This window comes from Salmo salar, chromosome ssa15 (genome assembly GCF_905237065.1).
Source record: "Salmo salar chromosome ssa15, Ssal_v3.1, whole genome shotgun sequence".
Taxonomy (NCBI): Eukaryota; Metazoa; Chordata; class Actinopteri; order Salmoniformes; family Salmonidae; genus Salmo; species Salmo salar.
This window is the reverse complement of record NC_059456.1, coordinates 110,478,378-110,505,647: the sequence shown is the minus strand read 5'-3', so window position 1 is coordinate 110,505,647 and position 27,270 is coordinate 110,478,378. Positions and strand designations below refer to the sequence as shown.

At 43.7% G+C, this 27,270-nt stretch overlaps 1 protein-coding gene across 1 annotated transcript in view; it reads left to right on the top strand.

The window, feature by feature from the left end:
- Nucleotides 1-27,270, top strand: part of lad1 (ladinin) — a 140,304-nt gene that overhangs the window by 28,908 nt on the left and 84,126 nt on the right. The window contains exons 4-6 of the mRNA XM_045696599.1: nucleotides 17,146-17,204; nucleotides 17,437-17,569; nucleotides 17,767-17,853. Coding sequence (XP_045552555.1) covers nucleotides 17,146-17,204; nucleotides 17,437-17,569; nucleotides 17,767-17,853 — 279 coding nt within the window. The remainder of the gene's footprint in view (nucleotides 1-17,145; nucleotides 17,205-17,436; nucleotides 17,570-17,766; nucleotides 17,854-27,270) is intronic.

Below are 27,270 nucleotides of genomic sequence, written 5' to 3'. Positions count from 1 at the left end.
ATTTACGTTCGTTCAAACATGTCAAACGGTGTATAGCATAAATCATTAGTGCCTTTTTTAACCAGAACATGAATAATATTCAAGGTGGACGAATGCATTCTCTTTTAAAACGAATTGGAACGAGGGTACCCAACATGACCTCGCGCGCCAGAGTCTAATCGGCCATCACCGTTCCAAGGCTCTTGTTCGGTCAGATCTCACAGTAGAAGACTCAAAACACTTTGTAAAGGCTGGTGACATCTAGTGGAAGCAATAGGAAGTGCCAAAACATTAATCAGCCCCTGTGTGTTTCAATGGCATAGGCTTAAAGGTAATTCAACACATCAGGTATCCACTTCCTGTCAGAATCTGTCTCATTGTTTTGCCTGCCAAATGAGTTCTGTTATACTCACAGACACCATTCAAACAGTTTTAGAAACTTTAGGGTGTTTTCTATCCATATATAATAAGTATATGCATATTCTAGTTACTGGGTAGGATTAGTAACCAGATTAAATCGGGTACGTTTTTTTATCCAGCCGTGAAAATACTGCCCCCTAGCCCCAACAGGTTAACTCTAACCCCTACCATACAGGATGTGTACCTAGTGTTAACACTAACCCTAACCCCTACCATACAGGGTGTGTACCTAGTGTTAACCCTAACCCCTACCATACAGGGTGTGTACCTAGTGTTAACACTAACCCTAACCCCTACCATACAGGGTGTGTACCTAGTGTTAACCCTAACCCCTACCATACAGGGTGTGTACCTAGTGTTAACTCTAACCCTAACCCCTACCATACAGGATGTGTACCTAGTGTTAACTCTAACCCTACCATACAGGGTGTGTACCTAGTGTTAACTCTAACCCCTACCATAAAGGGTGTGTACCTAGTGTTAACCCTAACCCCTACCATACAGGATGTGTAACTAGTGTTAACTATAACCCCTACCATACAGGATGTGTACCTAGTGTTAACTCTAACCCTAACCCCTACCATACAGGGTGTGTACCTAGTGTTAACTCTAACCCCTACCATACAGGGTGTGTACCTAGTGTTAACCCTAACCCCTACCATACAGGATGTGTACCTAGTGTTAACACTAACCCCCTACCATACAGGGTGTGTACCTAGTGTTAACTCTACCCCCTACCATACAGGATGTGTACCTAGTGTTAACCCTAACCCTAACCCCTACCATACAGGATGTGTACCTAGTGTTAACTCTAACCCCTACCATACAGGGTGTGTAGCTAGTGTTAACCCTAACCCCTACCATACAGGGTGTGTACCTAGTGTTAACTCTAACCCCTACCATACAGGGTGTGTACCTAGTGTTAACTCTAACCCCTACCATACAGGGTGTGTACCTAGTGTTAACCCTAACCCTAACCCCTACCATACAGGATGTGTACCTAGTGTTAACCCTAACCCCTACCATACAGGGTGTGTACCTAGTGTTAACCCTAACCCCTACCATACAGGGTGTGTACGTAGTGTTAACTCTAACCCCTACCATACAGGGTGTGTACCTAGTGTTAACCCTAACCCCTACCATACAGGGTGTGTACCTAGTGTTAACTATAACCCCTACCATACAGGGTGTGTACCTAGTGTTAACTCTAACCCCTACCATACAGGGTGTGTACCTAGTGTTAACCCTAACCCTAACCCCTACCATACAGGATGTGTACCTAGTGTTAACTCTAACCCCTACCATACAGGGTGTGTACCTAGTGTTAACCCTAACCCTAACCCCTACCATACAGGATGTGTACCTAGTGTTAACCCTAACCCCTACCATACAGGGTGTGTACCTAGTGTTAACTCTAACCCCTACCATACAGGGTGTGTACCTAGTGTTAACCCTAACCCCTACCATACAGGGTGTGTACCTAGTGTTAACTCTAACCCCTACCATACAGGGTGTGTACCTAGTGTTAACTATAACCCCTAACCCCTACCATACAGGGTGTGTACCTAGTGTTAACTCTAACCCTAACCCCTACCATACAGGGTGTGTACCTAGTGTTAACTATAACCCCTACCATACAGTGTGTTTACCTAGTGTTAACTCTAACCCTAACCCCTACCATACAGGGTGTGTACATAGTGTTAACTCTAACCCCTACCATACAGGATGTGTACCTAGTGTTAACACTAACCCTAACCCCTACCATACAGGGTGTGTACCTAGTGTTAACCCTAACCCCTACCATACAGGGTGTGTACCTAGTGTTAACACTAACCCTAACCCCTACCATACAGGGTGTGTACCTAGTGTTAACCCTAACCCCTACCATACAGGGTGTGTACCTAGTGTTAACTCTAACCCTAACCCCTACCATACAGGATGTGTACCTAGTGTTAACTCTAACCCTACCATACAGGGTGTGTACCTAGTGTTAACTCTAACCCCTACCATAAAGGGTGTGTACCTAGTGTTAACCCTAACCCCTACCATACAGGATGTGTAACTAGTGTTAACTATAACCCCTACCATACAGGATGTGTACCTAGTGTTAACTCTAACCCTAACCCCTACCATACAGGGTGTGTACCTAGTGTTAACTCTAACCCCTACCATACAGGGTGTGTACCTAGTGTTAACCCTAACCCCTACCATACAGGATGTGTACCTAGTGTTAACACTAACCCCTACCATACAGGGTGTGTACCTAGTGTTAACTCTACCCCCTACCATACAGGATGTGTACCTAGTGTTAACCCTAACCCTAACCCCTACCATACAGGATGTGTACCTAGTGTTAACTCTAACCCCTACCATACAGGGTGTGTAGCTAGTGTTAACCCTAACCCCTACCATACAGGGTGTGTACCTAGTGTTAACTCTAACCCCTACCATACAGGGTGTGTACCTAGTGTTAACTCTAACCCCTACCATACAGGGTGTGTACCTAGTGTTAACTCTAACCCTAACCCCTACCATACAGGATGTGTACCTAGTGTTAACTATAACCCCTACCATACAGGGTGTGTACCTAGTGTTAACTATAACCCTAACCCTACCATACAGGGTGTGTACCTAGTGTTAACCCTAACTCTAACCCCTACCATACAGGGTGTGTACCTAGTGTTAACTATAACCCTAACCCTACCATACAGGGTGTGTACCTAGTGTTAACACTAACCCTAACCCCTACCATACAGGGTGTGTACCTAGTGTTAACTCTAACCCCTACCATACAGGGTGTGTACCTAGTGTTAACTCTAACCCCTACCATACAGGATGTGTACCTAGTGTTAACTCTAACCCCTACCATACAGGGTGTGTACCTAGTGTTAACACTAACCCCTACCATACAGGATGTGTAGCTAGTGTTAACTCTAACCCTAACCCCTACCATACAGGGTCTGTAACTAGTGTTAACTCTAACCCCTACCATACAGGATGTGTACCTAGTGTTAACACTAACCCTAACCCCTACCATACAGGGTGTGTACCTAGTGTTAACTATAACCCCTACCATACAGGGTGTGTACCTAGTGTTAACTCTAACCCCTACCATACAGGGTGTGTACCTAGTGTTAACTATAACCCCTACCATACAGGGTGTGTACCTAGTGTTAACTCTAACCCCTACCATACAGGGTGTGTACCTAGTGTTAACTATAACCCCTACCATACAGGATGTGTACCTAGTGTTAACTCTAACCCCTACCATACAGGGTGTGTACCTAGTGTTAACCCTAACTCTAACCCCTACCATACAGGGTGTGTACCTAGTGTTAACTCTAACCCTAACCCCTACCATACAGGGTGTGTACCTAGTGTTAACCCTAACCCTAACCCCTACCATACAGGATGTGTACCTAGTGTTAACCCTAACCCCTACCATACAGGGTGTGTACCTAGTGTTAACTATAACCCCTACCATACAGGGTGTGTACCTAGTGTTAACCCTAACCCTAACCCCTACCATACAGGGTGTGTACCTAGTGTTAACCCTAACCCTAACCCCTACCATACAGGGTGTGTACCTAGTGTTAACTCTAACTCTAACCCCTACCATACAGGGTGTGTACCTAGTGTTAACCCTAACCCCTACCATACAGGGTGTGTACCTAGTGTTAACTATAACCCCTACCATACAGGGTCTGTACCTAGTGTTAACTCTAACCCCTACCATACAGGGTGTGTAGCTAGTGTTAACCTCTTGGGGCTATGTGGGACGCTAGCGTGCCACCCGTGGTGCACCCTATCAACAGCAGGTGCATTTCAAGAACGGCAAATTTGAAACCAAATAAATGTCAAAATTCAAATTTTTCAAACATACAACTATCTTACACCCTTTGAAAGATAAACATCTCCTTAATCTAACCACGTTGTCCGATTTCAAAAAGGTTTTACGGCGAAAGCATAAAGTTAGATTATGTTAGGAGAGTACATTGACAATAGCTGTGTGTAATGTTTTGTCAATTCAAAGACAGGCGTCACCAAAACCATAAAACCAGCTAAAATGATGCACTAACCTTTGACAATCTCCATCAGATGACACTCCTAGGACATTATGTTAGACAATGCATGCATTTTTAGTTCTATCAAGTTCATATTTTTATCCAAAAACAGCTTATTACTATGGCGTTGATGTTCAGGAAATCGTTTCCTTCAATAACCGGCAGTCAAGTCAGCACCACAAATTAAATAATTAAAATTAGAAAACATTGGTAAAATATTATATTGTCATTTAAAGAATTATAGATTTACATCTCTTGAACGCAATCGACTTGCCAGATTTAAAAATAACCTTACTGGGAAATCACACTTTGCAATAATCTGAGCACTGCGCCCAGAAAAATACGCTTTGCGATACAGACTGACCGCCATGTTGGAGAGATCTAAAATCGAAAATACTATGTAAATAATCCATTACCTTTGATTCTCTTCATCAGATGTCACTTCCAGGAATCCCAGGTCCATAACGAATGTAGTTTTGTTCAAAAAAGCTCATAATTTATGTCCAAAAGCTCCGTGTTGTTAGCACATGATCTAAGCCCGCCGGACTTCACTTCATGAACGAGGGGAAAAAAATATATTTACGTTCGTTCAAACATGTCAAACGGTGTATAGCATAAATCATTAGTGCCTTTTTTAACCAGAACATGAATAATATTCAAGGTGGACGAATGCATTCTCTTTTAAAACGAATTGGAACGAGGGTACCCAACATGACCTCGCGCCAGAGTCTAATCGGCCATCACCGTTCCAAGGCTCTTGTTCGGTCAGATCTCACAGTAGAAGACTCAAAACACTTTGTAAAGGCTGGTGACATCTAGTGGAAGCAATAGGAAGTGCCAAAACATTAATCAGCCCCTGTGTGTTTCAATGGCATAGGCTTAAAGGTAATTCAACACATCAGGTATCCACTTCCTGTCAGAATCTGTCTCATTGTTTTGCCTGCCAAATGAGTTCTGTTATACTCACAGACACCATTCAAACAGTTTTAGAAACTTTAGGGTGTTTTCTATCCATATATAATAAGTATATGCATATTCTAGTTACTGGGTAGGATTAGTAACCAGATTAAATCGGGTACGTTTTTTTTATCCAGCCGTGAAAATACTGCCCCCTAGCCCCAACAGGTTAACTCTAACCCCTACCATACAGGATGTGTACCTAGTGTTAACACTAACCCTAACCCCTACCATACAGGGTGTGTACCTAGTGTTAACCCTAACCCCTACCATACAGGGTGTGTACCTAGTGTTAACACTAACCCTAACCCCTACCATACAGGGTGTGTACCTAGTGTTAACCCTAACCCCTACCATACAGGGTGTGTACCTAGTGTTAACTCTAACCCTAACCCCTACCATACAGGATGTGTACCTAGTGTTAACTCTAACCCTACCATACAGGGTGTGTACCTAGTGTTAACTCTAACCCCTACCATAAAGGGTGTGTACCTAGTGTTAACCCTAACCCCTACCATACAGGATGTGTAACTAGTGTTAACTATAACCCCTACCATACAGGATGTGTACCTAGTGTTAACTCTAACCCTAACCCCTACCATACAGGGTGTGTACCTAGTGTTAACTCTAACCCCTACCATACAGGGTGTGTACCTAGTGTTAACCCTAACCCCTACCATACAGGATGTGTACCTAGTGTTAACACTAACCCCTACCATACAGGGTGTGTACCTAGTGTTAACTCTACCCCCTACCATACAGGATGTGTACCTAGTGTTAACCCTAACCCTAACCCCTACCATACAGGATGTGTACCTAGTGTTAACTCTAACCCCTACCATACAGGGTGTGTAGCTAGTGTTAACCCTAACCCCTACCATACAGGGTGTGTACCTAGTGTTAACTCTAACCCCTACCATACAGGGTGTGTACCTAGTGTTAACTCTAACCCCTACCATACAGGGTGTGTACCTAGTGTTAACCCTAACCCTAACCCCTACCATACAGGATGTGTACCTAGTGTTAACCCTAACCCCTACCATACAGGGTGTGTACCTAGTGTTAACCCTAACCCCTACCATACAGGGTGTGTACGTAGTGTTAACTCTAACCCCTACCATACAGGGTGTGTACCTAGTGTTAACCCTAACCCCTACCATACAGGGTGTGTACCTAGTGTTAACTATAACCCCTACCATACAGGGTGTGTACCTAGTGTTAACTCTAACCCCTACCATACAGGGTGTGTACCTAGTGTTAACCCTAACCCTAACCCCTACCATACAGGATGTGTACCTAGTGTTAACTCTAACCCCTACCATACAGGGTGTGTACCTAGTGTTAACCCTAACCCTAACCCCTACCATACAGGATGTGTACCTAGTGTTAACCCTAACCCCTACCATACAGGGTGTGTACCTAGTGTTAACTCTAACCCCTACCATACAGGGTGTGTACCTAGTGTTAACCCTAACCCCTACCATACAGGGTGTGTACCTAGTGTTAACTCTAACCCCTACCATACAGGGTGTGTACCTAGTGTTAACTATAACCCCTAACCCCTACCATACAGGGTGTGTACCTAGTGTTAACTCTAACCCTAACCCCTACCATACAGGGTGTGTACCTAGTGTTAACTATAACCCCTACCATACAGTGTGTTTACCTAGTGTTAACTCTAACCCTAACCCCTACCATACAGGGTGTGTACATAGTGTTAACTCTAACCCCTACCATACAGGGTGTGTACCTAGTGTTAACCCTAACCCCTACCATACAGGATGTGTACCTAGTGTTAACCCTAACCCTAACCCCTACCATACAGGATGTGTACCTAGTGTTAACCCTAACCCCTACCATACAGGGTGTGTACCTAGTGTTAACTATAACCCCTACCATACAGGGTGTGTACCTAGTGTTAACTCTAACCCCTACCATACAGGGTGTGTACCTAGTGTTAACCCTAACCCTAACCCCTACCATACAGGGTGTGTACCTAGTGTTAACCCTAACCCTAACCCCTACCATACAGGGTGTGTACCTAGTGTTAACTCTAACCCCTACCATACAGGATGTGTACCTAGTGTTAACCCTAACCCCTACCATACAGGATGTGTACCTAGTGTTAACTATAACCCTAACCCCTACCATACAGGGTGTGTACCTAGTGTTAACTCTAACCCTAACCCCTACCATACAGGGTGTGTACCTAGTGTTAACCCTAACCCCTACCATACAGGGTGTGTACCTAGTGTTAACTCTAACCCCTACCATACAGGATGTGTACCTAGTGTTAACCCTACCCCCTACCATACAGGATGTGTACCTAGTGTTAACCCTAACCCCTACCATACAGGATGTGTACCTAGTGTTAACTATAACCCCTACCATACAGGGTGTGTACCTAGTGTTAACTCTAACCCTAACCCCTACCATACAGGATGTGTACCTAGTGTTAACTATAACCCCTACCATACAGGGTGTGTACCTAGTGTTAACTATAACCCTAACCCTACCATACAGGGTGTGTACCTAGTGTTAACCCTAACTCTAACCCCCTACCATACAGGGTGTGTACCTAGTGTTAACTATAACCCTAACCCTACCATACAGGGTGTGTACCTAGTGTTAACACTAACCCTAACCCCTACCATACAGGGTGTGTACCTAGTGTTAACTCTAACCCCTACCATACAGGGTGTGTACCTAGTGTTAACCCTAACCCCTACCATACAGGGTGTGTACCTAGTGTTAACTCTAACCCCTACCATACAGGGTGTGTACCTAGTGTTAACACTAACCCCTACCATACAGGATGTGTAGCTAGTGTTAACTCTAACCCTAACCCCTACCATACAGGGTCTGTAACTAGTGTTAACTCTAACCCCTACCATACAGGATGTGTACCTAGTGTTAACACTAACCCTAACCCCTACCATACAGGGTGTGTACCTAGTGTTAACTATAACCCCTACCATACAGGGTGTGTACCTAGTGTTAACTCTAACCCCTACCATACAGGGTGTGTACCTAGTGTTAACTATAACCCCTACCATACAGGGTGTGTACCTAGTGTTAACTCTAACCCCTACCATACAGGGTGTGTACCTAGTGTTAACTATAACCCCTACCATACAGGATGTGTACCTAGTGTTAACTCTAACCCCTACCATACAGGGTGTGTACCTAGTGTTAACCCTAACTCTAACCCCTACCATACAGGGTGTGTACCTAGTGTTAACTCTAACCCTAACCCCTACCATACAGGGTGTGTACCTAGTGTTAACCCTACCCCCTACCATACAGGGTGTGTAGCTAGTGTTAACTCTAACCCTAACCCCCTACCATACAGGATGTGTACCTAGTGTTAACCCTACCCCTAACCCCTACCATACAGGGTGTGTACCTAGTGTTAACCCTAACCCTAACCCCTACCATACAGGATGTGTACCTAGTGTTAACTCTAACCCCTACCATACAGGGTGTGTACCTAGTGTTAACCCTAACCCTAACCCCTACCATACAGGATGTGTACCTAGTGTTAACCCTAACCCCTACCATACAGGGTGTGTACCTAGTGTTAACTATAACCCCTACCATACAGGGTGTGTACCTAGTGTTAACTCTAACCCCTACCATACAGGGTGTGTACCTAGTGTTAACCCTAACCCTAACCCCTACCATACAGGATGTGTACCTAGTGTTAACTCTAACCCCTACCATACAGGGTGTGTACCTAGTGTTAACCCTAACCCTAACCCCCTACCATACAGGATGTGTACCTAGTGTTAACCCTAACCCCTACCATACAGGGTGTGTACCTAGTGTTAACTCTAACCCCTACCATACAGGGTGTGTACCTAGTGTTAACCCTAACCCCTACCATACAGGGTGTGTACCTAGTGTTAACTCTAACCCCTACCATACAGGGTGTGTACCTAGTGTTAACTATAACCCCTAACCCCTACCATACAGGGTGTGTACCTAGTGTTAACTCTAACCCTAACCCCTACCATACAGGGTGTGTACCTAGTGTTAACTATAACCCCTACCATACAGGGTGTGTACCTAGTGTTAACTCTAACCCTAACCCCTACCATACAGGGTGTGTACATAGTGTTAACTCTAACCCCTACCATACAGGGTGTGTACCTAGTGTTAACCCTAACCCCTACCATACAGGATGTGTACCTAGTGTTAACCCTAACCCTAACCCCTACCATACAGGATGTGTACCTAGTGTTAACCCTAACCCCTACCATACAGGGTGTGTACCTAGTGTTAACTATAACCCCTACCATACAGGGTGTGTACCTAGTGTTAACTCTAACCCCTACCATACAGGGTGTGTACCTAGTGTTAACCCTAACCCTAACCCCCTACCATACAGGGTGTGTACCTAGTGTTAACCCTAACCCTAACCCCTACCATACAGGGTGTGTACCTAGTGTTAACTCTAACTCTAACCCCTACCATACAGGGTGTGTACCTAGTGTTAACCCTAACCCCTACCATACAGGGTGTGTACCTAGTGTTAACTATTACCCCTACCATACAGGGTCTGTACCTAGTGTTAACTCTAACCCCTACCATACAGGGTGTGTAGCTAGTGTTAACCTCTTGGGGCTATGTGGGACGCTAGCGTGCCACCCGTGGTGCACCCTATCAACAGCAGGTGCATTTCAAGAACGGCAAATTTGAAACCAAATAAATGTCAAAATTCTAATTTTTCAAACATACAACTATCTTACACCCTTTGAAAGATAAACATCTCCTTAATCTAACCACGTTGTCCGATTTCAAAAAGGTTTTACGGCGAAAGCATAAAGTTAGATTATGTTAGGAGAGTACATTGACAATAGCTGTGTGTAATGTTTTGTCAATTCAAAGACAGGCGTCACCAAAACCATAAAACCAGCTAAAATGATGCACTAACCTTTGACAATCTCCATCAGATGACACTCCTAGGACATTATGTTAGACAATGTATGCATTTTTAGTTCTATCAAGTTCATATTTTTATCCAAAAACAGCTTATTACTATGGCGTTGATGTTCAGGAAATCGTTTCCCTTCAATAACCGGCAGTCAAGTCAGCACCACAAATTAAATAATTAAAATTAGAAAACATTGGTAAAATATTATATTGTCATTTAAAGAATTATAGATTTACATCTCTTGAACGCAATCGACTTGCCAGATTTAAAAATAACCTTACTGGGAAATCACACTTTGCAATAATCTGAGCACTGCGCCCAGAAAAATACGCTTTGCGATACAGACTGACCGCCATGTTGGAGAGATCTAAAATCGAAAATACTATGTAAATAATCCATTACCTTTGATTCTCTTCATCAGATGTCACTTCCAGGAATCCCAGGTCCATAACGAATGTAGTTTTGTTCAAAAAAGCTCATAATTTATGTCCAAAAAGCTCCGTGTTGTTAGCACATGATCTAAGCCCGCCGGACTTCACTTCATGAACGAGGGGAAAAAATATATTTACGTTCGTTCAAACATGTCAAACGGTGTATAGCATAAATCATTAGTGCCTTTTTTAACCAGAACATGAATAATATTCAAGGTGGACGAATGCATTCTCTTTTAAAACGAATTGGAACGAGGGTACCCAACATGACCTCGCGCGCCAGAGTCTAATCGGCCATCACCGTTCCAAGGCTCTTGTTCGGTCAGATCTCACAGTAGAAGACTCAAAACACTTTGTAAAGGCTGGTGACATCTAGTGGAAGCAATAGGAAGTGCCAAAACATTAATCAGCCCCTGTGTGTTTCAATGGCATAGGCTTAAAGGTAATTCAACACATCAGGTATCCACTTCCTGTCAGAATCTGTCTCATTGTTTTGCCTGCCAAATGAGTTCTGTTATACTCACAGACACCATTCAAACAGTTTTAGAAACTTTAGGGTGTTTTCTATCCATATATAATAAGTATATGCATATTCTAGTTACTGGGTAGGATTAGTAACCAGATTAAATCGGGTACGTTTTTTTATCCAGCCGTGAAAATACTGCCCCCTAGCCCCAACAGGTTAACTCTAACCCCTACCATACAGGATGTGTACCTAGTGTTAACACTAACCCTAACCCCTACCATACAGGGTGTGTACCTAGTGTTAACCCTAACCCCTACCATACAGGGTGTGTACCTAGTGTTAACTCTAACCCTAACCCCTACCATACAGGATGTGTACCTAGTGTTAACTCTAACCCTACCATACAGGGTGTGTACCTAGTGTTAACTCTAACCCCTACCATACAGGGTGTGTACCTAGTGTTAACCCTAACCCCTACCATACAGGATGTGTAACTAGTGTTAACTATAACCCCTACCATACAGGATGTGTACCTAGTGTTAACTCTAACCCTAACCCCTACCATACAGGGTGTGTACCTAGTGTTAACTCTAACCCCTACCATACAGGGTGTGTACCTAGTGTTAACCCTAACCCCTACCATACAGGATGTGTACCTAGTGTTAACACTAACCCCTACCATACAGGGTGTGTACCTAGTGTTAACTCTACCCCCTACCATACAGGATGTGTACCTAGTGTTAACCCTAACCCTAACCCCTACCATACAGGATGTGTACCTAGTGTTAACCCTAACCCCTACCATACATGGTGTGTACCTAGTGTTAACTCTAACCCTAACCCCTACCATACAGGGTGTGTACCTAGTGTTTACTCTAACCCTAACCCCTACCATACAGGGTGTGTACCTAGTGTTAACCCTAACCCCTACCATACAGGGTGTGTACCTAGTGTTAACTCTAACCCCTACCATACAGGGTGTGTACCTAGTGTTAACCCTAACCCTAACCCCTACCATACAGGAGGTGTACCTAGTGTTTACTCTAACCCTAACCCCTACCATACAGGGTGTGTACCTAGTGTTAACTATAACCCCTACCATACAGGGTGTGTACCTAGTGTTAACCCTAACCCCTACCATACAGGGTGTGTACCTAGTGTTAACTCTAACCCCTACCATACAGGGTGTGTACCTAGTGTTAACTATAACCCCTACCATACAGGGTGTGTACCTAGTGTTAACTCTAACCCCTACCATACAGGATGTGTACCTAGTGTTAACCCTAACCCCTACCATACAGGGTGTGTACCTAGTGTTAACCCTAACCCCTACCATACAGGGTGTGTACCTAGTGTTAACTCTAACCCCTACCATGCAGGGTGTGTACCTAGTGTTAACCCTAACCCCTACCATACAGGGTGTGTACCTAGTGTTAACCCTAACCCTAACCCCTACCATACAGGGTGTGTACCTAGTGTTAACCCTAACCCTAACCCCTACCATACAGGATGTGTACCTAGTGTTAACTATAACCCCTACCATACAGGGTGTGTACCTAGTGTTAACTCTAACCCCTACCATACAGGGTGTGTACCTAGTGTTAACTATAACCCCTACCATACAGGGTGTGTACCTAGTGTTAACCCTAACCCCTACCATACAGGGTGTGTACCTAGTGTTAACTCTAACCCTAACCCCTACCATACAGGATGTGTACCTAGTGTTAACCCTACCCCCTACCATACAGGGTGTGTACCTAGTGTTAACCCTAACCCTAACCCCTACCATACAGGGTGTGTACCTAGTGTTAACCCTAACTCTAACCCCTACCATACAGGGTGTGTACCTAGTGTTAACTATAACCCCTACCATACAGGGTGTGTACCTAGTGTTAACTATAACCCCTACCATACAGGGTGTGTACCTAGTGTTAACCCTAACCCCTACCATACAGGATGTGTACCTAGTGTTAACTATAACCCCTACCATACAGGATGTGTACCTAGTGTTAACTATAACCCCTACCATACAGGGTGTGTACCTAGTGTTAACTCTAACCCCTACCATACAGGGTGTGTACCTAGTGTTAACTATAACCCCTACCATACAGGGTGTGTACCTAGTGTTAACCCTAACCCCTACCATACAGGATGTGTACCTAGTGTTAACTCTAACCCCTACCATACAGGGTGTGTACCTAGTGTTAACTATAACCCTAACCCCTACCATACAGGGTCTGTAACTAGTGTTAACTCTTACCCCTACCATTTGTTAATAAGCTACTACATTAACAGACGGGACCTTTCCCCTTACCCCCTGGGGAACACTTTCAGCCTCGCACACGCGTACAGACTAACCCATGTCCACACACACACACTCACACAGCATGAGTCCTGAGAGGTTAGACAGTGTAGAACACTGCGAGGTCTCATTGTTCCAGACTAACTGGGTGTGGTTTGATTTGATCCTGTTGGTTGAGAACTCAGAGGCTCTCTTCTTTAACCTCACCCGTACCCTCTGTTCAGCAAAATGAACTTATCCTCAAAGAGCTTTTACTTTGTTTGTATTGTTTTGCTTGATAATGCCTTCATAACGGCTGTTCTGTAGGAATACAGTCACTGTAAGAGACTAAGTGGATCAGTTAATGTAAGTTACTAACTAAAACAGGCCTGGGCAATTATTTTCCATGGAGGGCCATATTAGATTATATTTTTTCCATCGCGGGCCAGAATCATATTACAGGATTATACATCATGTGTATGACTGTGTTGACAGATATATCTACTGTAAATCACGGCCAGATATGCTACTTATTTTACTGTTTTAACATGTAGAGAAATAAACCACATCCATGTTCTCCTTTTGTTGGTCTTTTCATTATGAAGATCTAGGGAAAAGTACACTGTGCATTCAGCACCACGGACAGAACTCTTGTTAACGGGTTCTGCACAAAAACACAAGAAAAAGAGAGCTCAACATTACATTTAAACTACTCAATCAGTGTGAGGAGTGAAGTCTCTGATGGGCATTGAATAGAGCAGTGAAGTCAGGTATAGTTTCTAACGTCGCTATGCGCAGGATTGCTGAGAGGTGAGAGTCAGTAAGGGATGATCTGTGCCTTGACTTGTTATATTTCATCACTGAAAATGTCTGTTCACATACATAGGTTGACCCAAACAGTACAAACATCTTCTGAGCATGATTCCTAATCTTTGGAAAGTTTTCTTCATCGAGAGATGCATAGAACCTCGTCAGTGACATTGTTTTGAATAGTTCTCTAATCGCTGCATCAGATTGAAGATCGATAAGCTCAAGTTGCAGGTCAGTGGGAGCGTTATCCACATTGAAGGTGAAAGGAGAGGAAACCAACAGCATGTCATTTTCCAACACTTTGAAATCCTCAAAACGACGAGTAGGCCTACTAGCTAGTGGAGGTGCCGGTGGTGATGCTGAACTGCTGGGATTAGCTTCGCTGCTAGCTAAGGCGTCGCCATCAGGAACAGTTTGCCCCTCACTCGTCTCCTCCGTCACTGATAGTGCTCTCGCTCGTTCAAGGTTTGATTCACCATCTTTCTCTGGATCTTTTACTTGAACAAACTCGATTGACTTTATTTTTTATTTCACCTTTATTTAACCAGGTAGGCCAGTTGAGAACAAGTTCTCATTTACAACTGCGACCTGGCCAACATAAAGCAAAGCAGTGCGACAAAAACAACAGAGTTACACATAAACAAACGTACAGTCAATAACACAATAGAAAAATCTGTGTACAGTGTGTGCAAATGTAGAAGATTAGGGAGGTAAGGCAATAAATAGGCCCTAGAGGTGAAATAATTACAATTTAGCATTAACACTGGAGTGATAGATGTGCAGATGATGGTGTGCAAGTAGAGATACTGGGGTGCAAAAGAGCAAGAGAATAAGTAACAATATGGGGATGAGGTAGTTGGGTGGGCTATTTACAGATTGGCTGTGTACAGGTACAGTGATCGGTAAGCTACTCTGACGGTGTCACATCCTGACCCTTGTAAGATGACATTTTCTATAGTAGAGTAGGTCAGGGCGTGACGGGGGGGTGTTTTTGGGTGGTTTTCTTGTTATCTGTTTCTGTGGTTTTTCTAGGTTTCTATTTCTATGTTGGGGTTGTTGAGATGATCTCCAATTAGAGGCAGCCGGTTCTCATTGTCTCTAATTGGATATCATATTTAAGTAGGGGGTTTTTCCACTTGTGTTTGTGGGTTGTTCATTTTTGAGTAGTGTTTATTTCTCTCTGCGTCACGGTTTGAAGTTTTGTTGTTTCAAGTATTTGGTGTATTGCAACGTTTCACGGAAGTAATAAATATGTGGAACTACAACCATTCTACACTTTGGTCCGATCCTTTAAACAGCCGTGACAGACAGCTGATGCTTAAAGTTAGAGAGGGAGATATAAGACTCCAGCTTCAGAGATTTTTGCAATTTGTTCCAGTCATTGGCAGCAGAGAAATGTAAGGAAAGGCGGCCAAAGGAAGTGTTGGCTTTGGAGGTGACCAATGATACATACCTGCTGGAGCACGTGCTATGGGTGGGTGTTGCTATGGTGACCAGTGAGCTGAGATAAGGCGGGGCTTTACCTACCATAGACTTATAGATGACCTGGAGCCAGTGGGTTTGGCGACGAGAGCATGCAAGTCGCAGTGGTGGGTAGTATATGGGGCTTTGGTGACAAAACAGATGGCACTGTGAAAGACTACATCCAGTTTGCTGAGTAGAGTGTTGGAGGCTATTTTGTAATTTTGGATTGGAGATGCTGTGAGTCTGGAAGGAGAGTTTACAGTCTAAACAGATACCTAGGTATTTGTAGTTGTCCACATATTCTACATCAGAACCGTCCAGAGTAGTGATGCTAGTCGGGCGGGCAGGTGCAGGTAGCGATCGGTTGAAGAGCATGCACTTAGTTTTATACGCATTTAAGAGCAATTGGAGGCCACGGAAGGAGTGTTGTATGGCATTGAAGCTTGTTTGGAGGTTAGTTAACACAGTGTCCAAAGAAGGGCCAGAAGTATACAGAATGGTGTCGTCTGCGTAGAAGTTGATCAGAGAATCACCAGCAGCAGGAGCAACATCATTGATATATACAGAGAAAAGAGTTGGCCTGAGAATTGAACCCTGTGGCACCCCCATAGACACTGCCAGAGGTCCAGACAATAGGCCCTCCGATTTGACACACTGAACTCTATCAGAGAAGTAGTTGGTGAACCAGGCGAGGCAATCATTTGAGAAGCCAAGGCTATTGAGTCTGCCGATAAGAATGCGGTGATTGACAGAGTCGAAAGCCTAGGCCAGGTCGATGAAGACGGCTGCACAGTACTGTCTTTTATCGATGGTGGTTATGATATCGTTTAGGACCTTGAGCGTGGCTGAGGTGCACCCATGACCAGCTCAGAAACCAGATTGCATAGTGGAGAAGGTACAGTGAGATTTGAAATGGCCGGTGATCTGTTTGTTAGCTTGGCTTTCAGAAAGGCAGGGCAGGATGGATATAGGTCTATAACAGTTTGGGTCTAAAGTGTCTCCCCCCTTTGAAGAGGGGGATGACCGCGGCAGTTTTCCAATCTTTGGGGATCTCAGACAACATGAGAGGTTGAATAGGCTAGTATTAGGGGTTGCTATTGTTCCTATGTTAACTGTCTATATGTTGTGTTGTAACAGCATCAGAATGGTTCCCATGGTAACTGTCTACATGGTATGTCTTGTAATAGCAGCAGAATGGTTCCCATGGTAACTGTCTACATGGTATGTCTTGTAATAGCAGCAGAATGGTTCCTATGGTAAATGGCTATATGTTGTGTGTTGTAACAGCAGCAGATTAGTTCCCATGGTAACTGTCTATATATTATGTGTTGTAACAGCAGCAGAATGGTTCTCAGGACCCAGGCCCAGACTCCAAACTTCCCTTCAAGTTTGTCAGGTAAGAAAACGGCCCCTAGATAAATTAGTTCTCTAACTTCCTGTTATCTCTTCCTGTGGTTCTATAACATCCTGTTATCTCTTCCTGTGGTTCTATAACATCCTGTTATCGCTTCCTGTAGTTCTCAAACTTCCTTCTCTCTCTTCCTGTAGTTCTCAAACTTCCTGTTATCTCTTCCAGTAGTTCTCTAACTTCCTCTAGTTCTCTAACTTCCTGTTATCCCTTTCTTTAGTTCTCTGTCCATCTCCTTTGATAAGAGTCCCTCCCCCAGCGGGCATACAAGTCCCATGAGCCCCCTTTCTCCCACAACGCCGCTGTCCCCCGCTAGAGGAGCTCAGAGCCCCACCCACTACGGACACACAGAGGTAATACACACAGTTGGACTTTTGCCACTACTCACAGACATACAGTCTCTGTAACTGTGCAAGAGCACCCTCTAGTGTTAAAACCAATAAGACTTTAGACTGTACTCTAAAAGACAGCTTTATACACTGTGTTGATGGTATAACCTGTCCATTGTCTGTCCATTGTCTGTCCATTGTCTGTGTGTGTCTGTGTTTAGGGCAGTGTGGATGGATCCTCAGTTAGTTTGGAGCAGACGGCCAGACCAGCCTTCGCCAGACAGAGCTCTAGGACCGTCTCCTTCAGGGTAACTAACACATGCTCTAAACACCTGTGGCTCGAAAATAGGGTTTTAAACACTGGTATGTTGTTCTGTTGGTCAGAATTTGACTTTAAACTGTAGAGTTGGAGTGAATTAAGAACTGTAGAGTTGGAGTGAATTAAGAACTGTAGAGTTGGAGTGAATTAAGAACTGTAGAGTTGGAGTGAATTAAGAACTGTAGAGTTGGAGTGAATTAAGAACTGTAGAGTTGGAGTGAATTAAGAACTGTAGAGTTGGAGTGAATTAAGAACTGTAGAGTTGGAGGGAATTAAGGACTGTAGAGTTAGTGGGGGTTTAGAACTGTAGAGTTGTTATACGGGGCGGAGCAGGTGAACCCAAGTGCAGACTCAGACGAGGAGGCAGGGATAAGGTGACTAAGGTATTTATTGAACAACGGTGGGAAGATGGGGTGCAGGGGAGGCTCGGGCAGGTAGCAGGGAACCAGGGACTGAGGCTGAGGCAAGGGGAGCGAGGGCAGGGTAAGCAGGTCTGGAGCGGATTCCAAGGAAGCCGTAGAGCGGGGGTCCAGGGCACGGAAGCAGGACTGATGAGACTGGGGACAGGGACCAGAGGCAGAGCGGGCGGAACTGTAGGGGAGGGAAAAGCAGCGTCAGGCTAGTGAAAACAGGCACAACAGGATAACAAGTTCTATGCAGGAACAAACAGCTTGAAACGTAGACTGACTGAGCAGAGATTACGATCTGGCAGCGTGGAAGTGGCAGGGCTGAGTATTTGTAGAGTTCTTGATTATGGAACAGGTTGCAGCTGGTGGGGATCTGCTCTGCCTCAGCACACCTATCTACACTCACACAATCAAAAGCACCCACACAGAGAGGGAGAGAGCACCGGGGGAGTGGCGGCAGGTTAGGGAGACACAGGATGTGAAGTAGGGTGTGGCAGGGGCAGATGTAACACGAGTAGAGTTAGAGGGAGTTTAGAACTGTAGAGGGAGTTTAGAACTGTAGAGGGAGTTTAGAACTGTAGAGGGAGTTTAGAACTGTAGAGGGAGTTTAGAACTGTAGAGGGAGTTTAGAACTGTCCAGGGAGTTTAGAACTGTACAGGGAGTTTAGAACTGTAGAGGGAGTTTAGAACTGTAGAGGGAGTTTAGAACTGTAGAGGGAGTTTAGAACTGTACAGGGAGTTTAGAACTGTCCAGGGAGTTTAGAACTGTACAGGGAGTTTAGAACTGTAGAGGGAGTTTAGAACTGTAGAGGGAGTTTAGAACTGTAGAGGGAGTTTAGAACTGTAGAGGGGAGTTTAGAACTGTCCAGGGAGTTTAGAACTGTACAGGGAGTTTAGAACTGTAGAGGGAGTTTAGAACTGTAGAGGGAGTTTAGAACTGTAGAGGGAGTTTAGAACTGTACAGGGAGTTTAGAACTGTCCAGGGAGTTTAGAACTGTCGAGGGAGTTTAGAACTGTAGAGGGAGTTTAGAACTGTAGAGGGAGTTTAGAACTGTAGAGGGAGTTTAGAACTGTACAGGGAGTTTAGAACTGTCCAGGGAGTTTAGAACTGTAGAGGGAGTTTAGAACTGTAGAGGGAGTTTAGAACTGTAGAGGGAGTTTAGAACTGTAGAGGGAGTTTAGAACTGTAGAGGGAGTTTAGAATTGTACAGGGAGTTTAGAACTGTACAGGGAGTTTAGAACTGTACAGGGAGTTTAGAACTGTACAGGGAGTTTAGAACTGTCGAGGTAGAGGGAGTTTAGAACTGTCGAGGTAGAGGGAGTTTAGAACTGTCGAGGGAGTTTAGAACTGTCGAGGGAGTTTAGAACTGTCGAGGGAGTTTAGAACTGTCGAGGGAGTTTAGAACTGTCGAGGGAGTTTAGAACTGTCGAGGGAGTTTAGAACTGTCGAGGGAGTTTAGAACTGTCGAGGGAGTTTAGAACTGTCGAGGGAGTTTAGAACTGTCGAGGTAGAGGGAGTTTAGAACTGTCGAGGTAGAGGGAGTTTAGAACTGTCGAGGTAGAGGGAGTTTAGAACTGTCGAGGGAGTTTAGAACTGTCGAGGGAGTTTAGAACTGTCGAGGGAGTTTAGAACTGTCGAGGGAGTTTAGAACTGTCGAGGGAGTTTAGAACTGTCGAGGGAGTTTAGAACTGTCGAGGGAGTTTAGAACTGTCCAGGGAGTTTAGAACTGTCGAGGGAGTTTAGAACTGTCCAGGGAGTTTAGAACTGTCGAGGTAGAGGGAGTTTAGAACTGTCGAGGTAGAGGGAGTTTAGAACTGTCGAGGTAGAGGGAGTTTAGAACTGTCGAGGGAGTTTAGAACTGTCGAGGGAGTTTAGAACTGTCGAGGGAGTTTAGAACTGTCGAGGGAGTTTAGAACTGTCGAGGGAGTTTAGAACTGTCGAGGGAGTTTAGAACTGTCGAGGGAGTTTAGAACTGTCGAGGTAGAGGGAGTTTAGAACTGTCGAGGTAGAGGGAGTTTAGAACTGTCGAGGTAGAGGGAGTTTAGAACTGTCGAGGTAGAGGGAGTTTAGAACTGTCGAGGTAGAGGGAGTTTAAAATAAATAAATGTGCCGAATACAACAGGTGTAGACCTTACCGTGAAATGTTGACTTACAAGCCCTTAACCAACAATGCAGTTCATAAATAGTCCGGGTAGCCATTTGATTCATTGTTAGGTAGTCTTATGGCTTGGAGGTAGAAGCTGTTAAGGAGCCTTTTGGTCATGGACTAGGCGCTCTGGTACCGCTTGTCATGCGGTAGCAGAGAGAACAGTCTATGACTTGGGTGACTGGAGTCTTTGACAATTTTTTGGTCTTTCCTCTGACACCGCCTAGTATATACAGTTGAAGTCGGAAGTTTACATGTACTTAGGTTGGAGTCATTAAAACTTGTTTTTCCGCCACTCCACAAATTTCTTGTTAACCTCTCTAGGCTAGGCGGGACGAATTCGTCCCACCTACGTAACAGCCACTGCTATCCTGTGGCGCGATTTTCAAAACCTTAAAAATCCTATTACTTCAATTTCTCAAACATATGACTATTTTACAGCCATTTAAAGACAAGACTCTCGTTAACCTCTTGGGGCTAGGTGGGACGCTAGCGTGCCACCTGTGGTGCACTCCATCAACAGCAGGTGCATTTCAAGAGCGGCAAATTTGAATCCAAATAAATGTCAAAATTCAAATTTTTCAAAAATACAACTATGTTACACCATTTGAAAGATAAACATCTCCTTAATCTAACCACGTTTTACGATTTCAAAAAGGTTTTACGGCGAAAGCATAAATTTAGAGTATGTTAGGACAGTACATTTACAAGAGTTGTGTGTAATGTTTTGTCAAGTCAAAGACAGGGTCACCAAAACCATAAAACCAGCTAAAATGATACACTAACCTTTTACAATCTCCATCAGATGACACTCCTAGGACATTATGTTAGACAATGCATGCATTTTTAGTTCTATCAAGTTCATATTTATATACAAAAACAGCGTTTTACTATGGCATTGATGTTGAGGAAATCGTTTCCCTCCAATAACCGGCAGTCAAGTCAGCGTCACAAATTAAATAATTAAAATTAGAAAACATTGGTAAAATATTATATTGTCATTTAAAGAATTATAGATTTACATCTTTTGAACGCAATCAACTTGCCAGATTTAAAAATAACCTTACTGGGAAATCACACTTTGCAATAATCTGAGCACTGTGCCCAGAAAAATACGCGTTGCGATACAGACTAGACGTCATGTTGGGGAGATCTAAAATCGAAAATACTATGTAAATAATCCATTACCTTTGATTCTCTTCATCAGATGTCACTTCCAGGTATCACAGGTCCATAACGAATGTAGTTTTGTTCAAAAAAAGCTCATCATTTATGTCCAAAAATCTCCGTCTCGTTAGCACATGATGTAAGCCAGCCGGACTTCTCGTCATGAACGAGGGGAAAAAATATATTTCCGTTCGTTCAAACATGTCAAACGTTGTATAGCATAAATCATTAGGGCCTTTTTTACCAGAACATGAATAATATTCAAGGTGGACGAATGCATAGCCTTTTATAACGTATTGGAACGAGGGTACCCAACATGAAGTAGCGCGCCAGGTGTCTAATGGGACATCACCGTTCCATGGCTCTTGTTCGGTCAGATCTCCCTCCAGAAGACTCAAAACACTTTGTAAAGGCTGGTGACATCTAGTGGAAGCAATAGGAAGTGCCAAAATATTCCTAAACCCCTGTGTTTTTCAATGGGAGAGGTTTAAAGTCAATACAACACATCAGGTATCCACTTCCTGTCAGAAAATGTCTCAGGGTTTTGCCTGCCAAATGAGTTCTGTTATACTCACAGACACCATTCAAACAGTTTTGGAAACTTTAGAGTGTTTTCTATCCATATATAATAAGTATATGCATATTCTAGTTACTGGGTAGGATTAGTAACCAGATTAAATCGGGTACATTTTTTTATCCAGACGTGCAAATGCTGCCCCCTAGACCCAACAGGTTAATCTAACCACACTGTCCGATTTCAAAAAGGCTTTACAACGAAAGCAAAACATTAGATTATGTCAGCAGAGTACCAAGCCAGAAATAATCAGACACCCATTTTTCAAGCCAGCATATAATGTCACCAAAACCCAGAAGACAGCTAAATGCAGCACTCACCTTTGATGATCTTCATCAGATGACAACCCTAGGACATTATGTTATACAATACATGCATGTTTTGTTCAATCAAGTTCATATTTATATCAAAAACCAGCTTTTTACATTAGCATGTGACGTTCAGAACTAGCATACCCCCGCAAACTTCCGGGGAATTCGCTAACATTTTACTAAATTACTCACGATAAACGTTCACAAAAAGCATAACAATTATTTTACGAATTATAGATACAGACCTCCTCTATGCACTCGATATGTCAGATTTTAAAATAGCTTTTTGGTGAAAGCACATTTTGCAATATTCTAAGTACATAGCCCAGGCATCACGGGCTCGCTATTTAGACACCCGGCAAGTTTAGCACTCACCATAATCATATTTACTATTATAAAAGTTTGATTACCTTTTGTTGTCTTCGTCAGAATACACACCCAGGACTGCTACTTCAATAACAAATGTTGGTTTGGTCCAAAATAATCCATCGTTATATCCGAATAGCGGCGTTTTGTTCGTGCGTTCCAGACACTATCCGAAATAGTAAAGAAGTGTCGCGCGCATGGCGCAATTCGTGACAATAAAATTCTAAGTATTCCATTACCGTACTTCGAAGCATGTCAACCGCTGTTTAAAATCAATTTTTACGACATTTTTCTCGTAGAAAAGCAATAATATTCCAACAGGGAATCTCCTTTTCGGCAAACGGAGGAAAAAATCCCAAAGGCGGGGGCGGTCGGGGTCACGCGCATAAGCCAGTGTCCCTTGATCGGCCACTTGAGAAAGGCGATAATGTGTTTCAGCCTGGGGCTGGAATGACGACATTCTGTTTTTTCCCGGGCTCTGAGCGCCTATGGACGACGTGGGAAGTGTCACGTTAGAGCAGAGATCCTTAGTAAATGATAGAGATGGAAAAGAAGTTCAAGAAATGGTCAGACAGGCCACTTCCTGTAAAGGAATCTCTCAGGTTTTGACCTGCCATTTGAGTTCTGTTATACTCACAGACACCATTCAAACAGTTTTAGAAAATTTAGGGTGTTTTCTATCCATATGTAATAAGTATATGCATATTCTAGTTACTGGGTAGGAGTGGTAACCAGATTAAATCGGGTATGTTTTTTATCCAGCCGTGTCAATACTGCCCCCCTATCCTAAACAGGTTAACAAACTATAGTTTTGGCAAGTCTGTTACGACATCTACTTTGGGCATGACAAGTCATTTTTCCAACAGTTGTTTACAGACAGATTATTTCACTTATAATTCACTGTATCACAATTCCAGTTGGTCAGAAATTTACATACACTAAGTTGACTGTGCCTTTAAACAGCTTGGAAAATTCCAGAAAATTATGTCATGGCTTTAGAAGCTTCTGATAGGCTAATGGACATCATTTGAGTCAATTGGAGGTGTACCTGTGGATGTATTTCAAGGCCTACCTTCAAACTCAGTGCCTCTTTGCTTGACATCATGGGAAAATCAAAAGAAATCAGCCAAGACCTCAGAAAAAGAATTGTAGACCTCCACAAGTCTGGTTCATCATTGGGAGCAATTTCCAAATGCCTGAAGGTACCACGTTCATCTGTACAAACAATAGTACGCAAGTATAAACCCCAAGGGACCATGCAGCCGTCATACCGCTCAGGAAGGAGACGCGTTCTGTCTTCTAGAGATGAACGTACTTTGGTGTGAAAAGTGCAAATCAATCCCAGAACAACAGCAAAGGACCTTGTGAAGATGCTGGAGGAAACAGGTACAAAAGTATCTATATCCACAGTAAAACGAGTCCTATATCGACATAACCTGAAAGGCCGCTCAGCAAGGAAGAAGCCACTGTTCCAAAACCGCCATTAAAAAGCCAGACTACGGTTTGCAACTGCACATGGGGACAAAGATTGTACTTTTTGGAGAAATGTCCTCTGGTCTGATGAAACAAAAATAGAACTGTTTGGCCATAATGACCATAGTTATGTTTGGAGGAAAAAGGGGGAGGCTTGCAAGCCGAAGAACACCATCCCAACCGTGAAGCACAGGGCTGGCAGCATCATGTGTTGGGGGTGCTTTGCTGCAGGAGGGACTGGTGCACTTCACAAAACAGATGGGATCATGAGGGAGGAAAATTATGTGGATATATTGAAGCAACATCTCAGGACATCAGTCAGGAAGTTAAAGCTTGGTCACAAATGGGTCTTCCAAATGGACAATGACCCCAAGCATACTTCCAAAATTGTGGCAAAATGGCTTAAGGACAACAAAGTCAATGTATTGGAGTGGCCATCACAAAGCCCTGACCTCAAGCCTATAGAAAATTTGTGGGCAGAACTGAACAAGTGTGTGCAAGCAAGGAGGCCTACAAACCTGACTCAAATCAAATCAAAGTTTATTTGTCACGTGCACCGAATACAACAGGTATTAAAATGAACATACACCTTACAGTGAAATGCTTACTTACCAATAGTGCAAGAAAGGTATTAGGTGAACAATAGGTAAGTAAAGAAATAAAACAACAGTTAAAAAGACAGGCTATATCCAGTAGAGGCTATATCCAGTAGAGGGGCTATATACAGTAGAGGGGCTATATACAGTAGAGGGGCTATATACAGTAGAGGGGCTATATACAGTAGAGGGGCTATATACAGTAGAGAGGCTATATACAGTAGAGAGGATATATACAGTAGAGAGGCTATATACAGTAGAGAGGCTATATCCAGTAGAGAGGCTATATCCAGTAGAGAGGCTATATCCAGTAGAGAGGCTATATCCAGTAGCGAGGCTATATACAGTAGAGAGGCTATATCCAGTAGAGAGGCTATATCCAGTAGAGAGGCTATATCCAGTAGAGAGGCTATATCCAGTAGAGAGGCTATATCCAGTAGAGAGGCTATATCCAGTAGAGAGGCTATATACAGTAGAGGGGCTATATACAGTAGAGAGGCTATATACAGTAGAGAGGCTATATACAGTAGAGGCTATATACAGTAGAGAGGCTATATACAGTAGAGAGGATATATACAGTAGAGGCTATATACAGTAGAGAGGCTATATACAGTAGAGAGGCTATATACAGTAGAGAGGCTATAGAGAGGTTATATACAGTAGAGGGGCTATATACAGTAGAGGGGCTATATACAGTAGAGGATATATACAGTAGAGAGGATATATACAGTAGAGAGGATATATACAGTAGAGAGGCTATATACAGTAGCGAGGCTATAAGGCTACATACAGACACCAGTTAGTCAGGCTGATTGAGGTAGTATGTACATGAATGTATAGTTAAAGTGACTATGCATATAAGATAAACAGAGAGTAGCAGCAGCGTAAAAAAGAGGGGTTGGGGGGCACACAACGCAAATAGTCTGGGTAGCCATTTGATTACCTGTTCAGGAGTCTTATGGCTTGGGGGTAAAAACTGTTGAAGCCTTTTTGTCCTAGACTTGGCACTCCGGTACCGCTTGCCGTGCGGTAGTAGAGAGAACAGTCTATGACTGGGGTGGCTGTGGTCTTTGACAATTTTTAGGGCCTTCCTCAAACACTGCCTGGTATAGAGGTCCTGGATGGCAGGCAGCTTAGCCCCAGTGATGTACTGGGCCATACGCACTACCCTCTGTAGTGCCTTGCGGTCAGAGGCCGAGAAATTGCCACATGCTCGGCGCGTGTAGCGGAGTATATCAGAATGTCATACATAGATGTATTGCTACGTACCCTCACCACCTGGGGGCGGCCTGTCAGGGAGTTCAGGATCCAGTTGCAGAGGGAGGTGTTTAGTCACAGGATCCTTAGCTTAGTGATGAGCTTTGAGGGCACTATGGTGTTGAACGCTGAGCTGTAGTCAATGAATAGCATTCTCACAAGTGTTCCTTTTGTCCAGGTGGGAAAGGGCAGTGTGGAGTGCAATAGAGATTACATCATCTGTGGATCTGTTTGGGCGGTATGCAAATTAAGTGGGTCTAGGGTTTCTGGGATAATGGTGTTGATGTGAGCCATTACCAACCTTTCAAAGCACTTCATGGCTACGGACGTGAGTGCTACGTGGTGGTAAGCAGGTTACCTTCGCTTCCTTGGGCACAGGGACTATGGTGGTCTACTTGAAACATGTAGGTATTACAGAGTCTATAGTTAACACTAGGTACACACCCTGTATGGTAGGGGTTAGAGTTAACACTAGGTACACATCCTGTATGGTAGGGGTTATAGTTAACACTAGGTACACATCCTGTATGGTAGGGGTTATAGTTAACACTAGGTACACATCCTGTATGGTAGGGGTTAGGGTTAACACTAGGTACACACCCTGTATGGTAGGGGTTAGAGTTAACACTAGGTACACATCCTGTATGGTAGGGGTTATAGTTAACACTAGGTACACATCCTGTATGGTAGGGGTTAGGGTTAACACTAGGTACACACCCTGTATGGTAGGGGTTAGAGTTAACACTAGGTACACACCCTGTATGGTAGGGGTTATAGTTAACACTAGGTACACACCCTGTATGGTAGGGGTTAGGGTTAACACTAGGTACACACCCTGTATGGTAGGGGTTAGAGTTAACACTAGGTACACAGACTGTATGGTAGGGGTTAGGGTTAACACTAGGTACACACCCTGTATGGTAGGGGTTAGGGTTAACACTAGGTACACACCCTGTATGGTAGGGGTTAGTGTTAACACTAGGTACACATCCTGTATGGTAGGGGTTAGAGTTAACACTAGGTACACACCCTGTATGGTAGGGGTTATAGTTAACACTAGGTACACATCCTGTATGGTAGGGGTTAGGGTTAACACTAGGTACACATC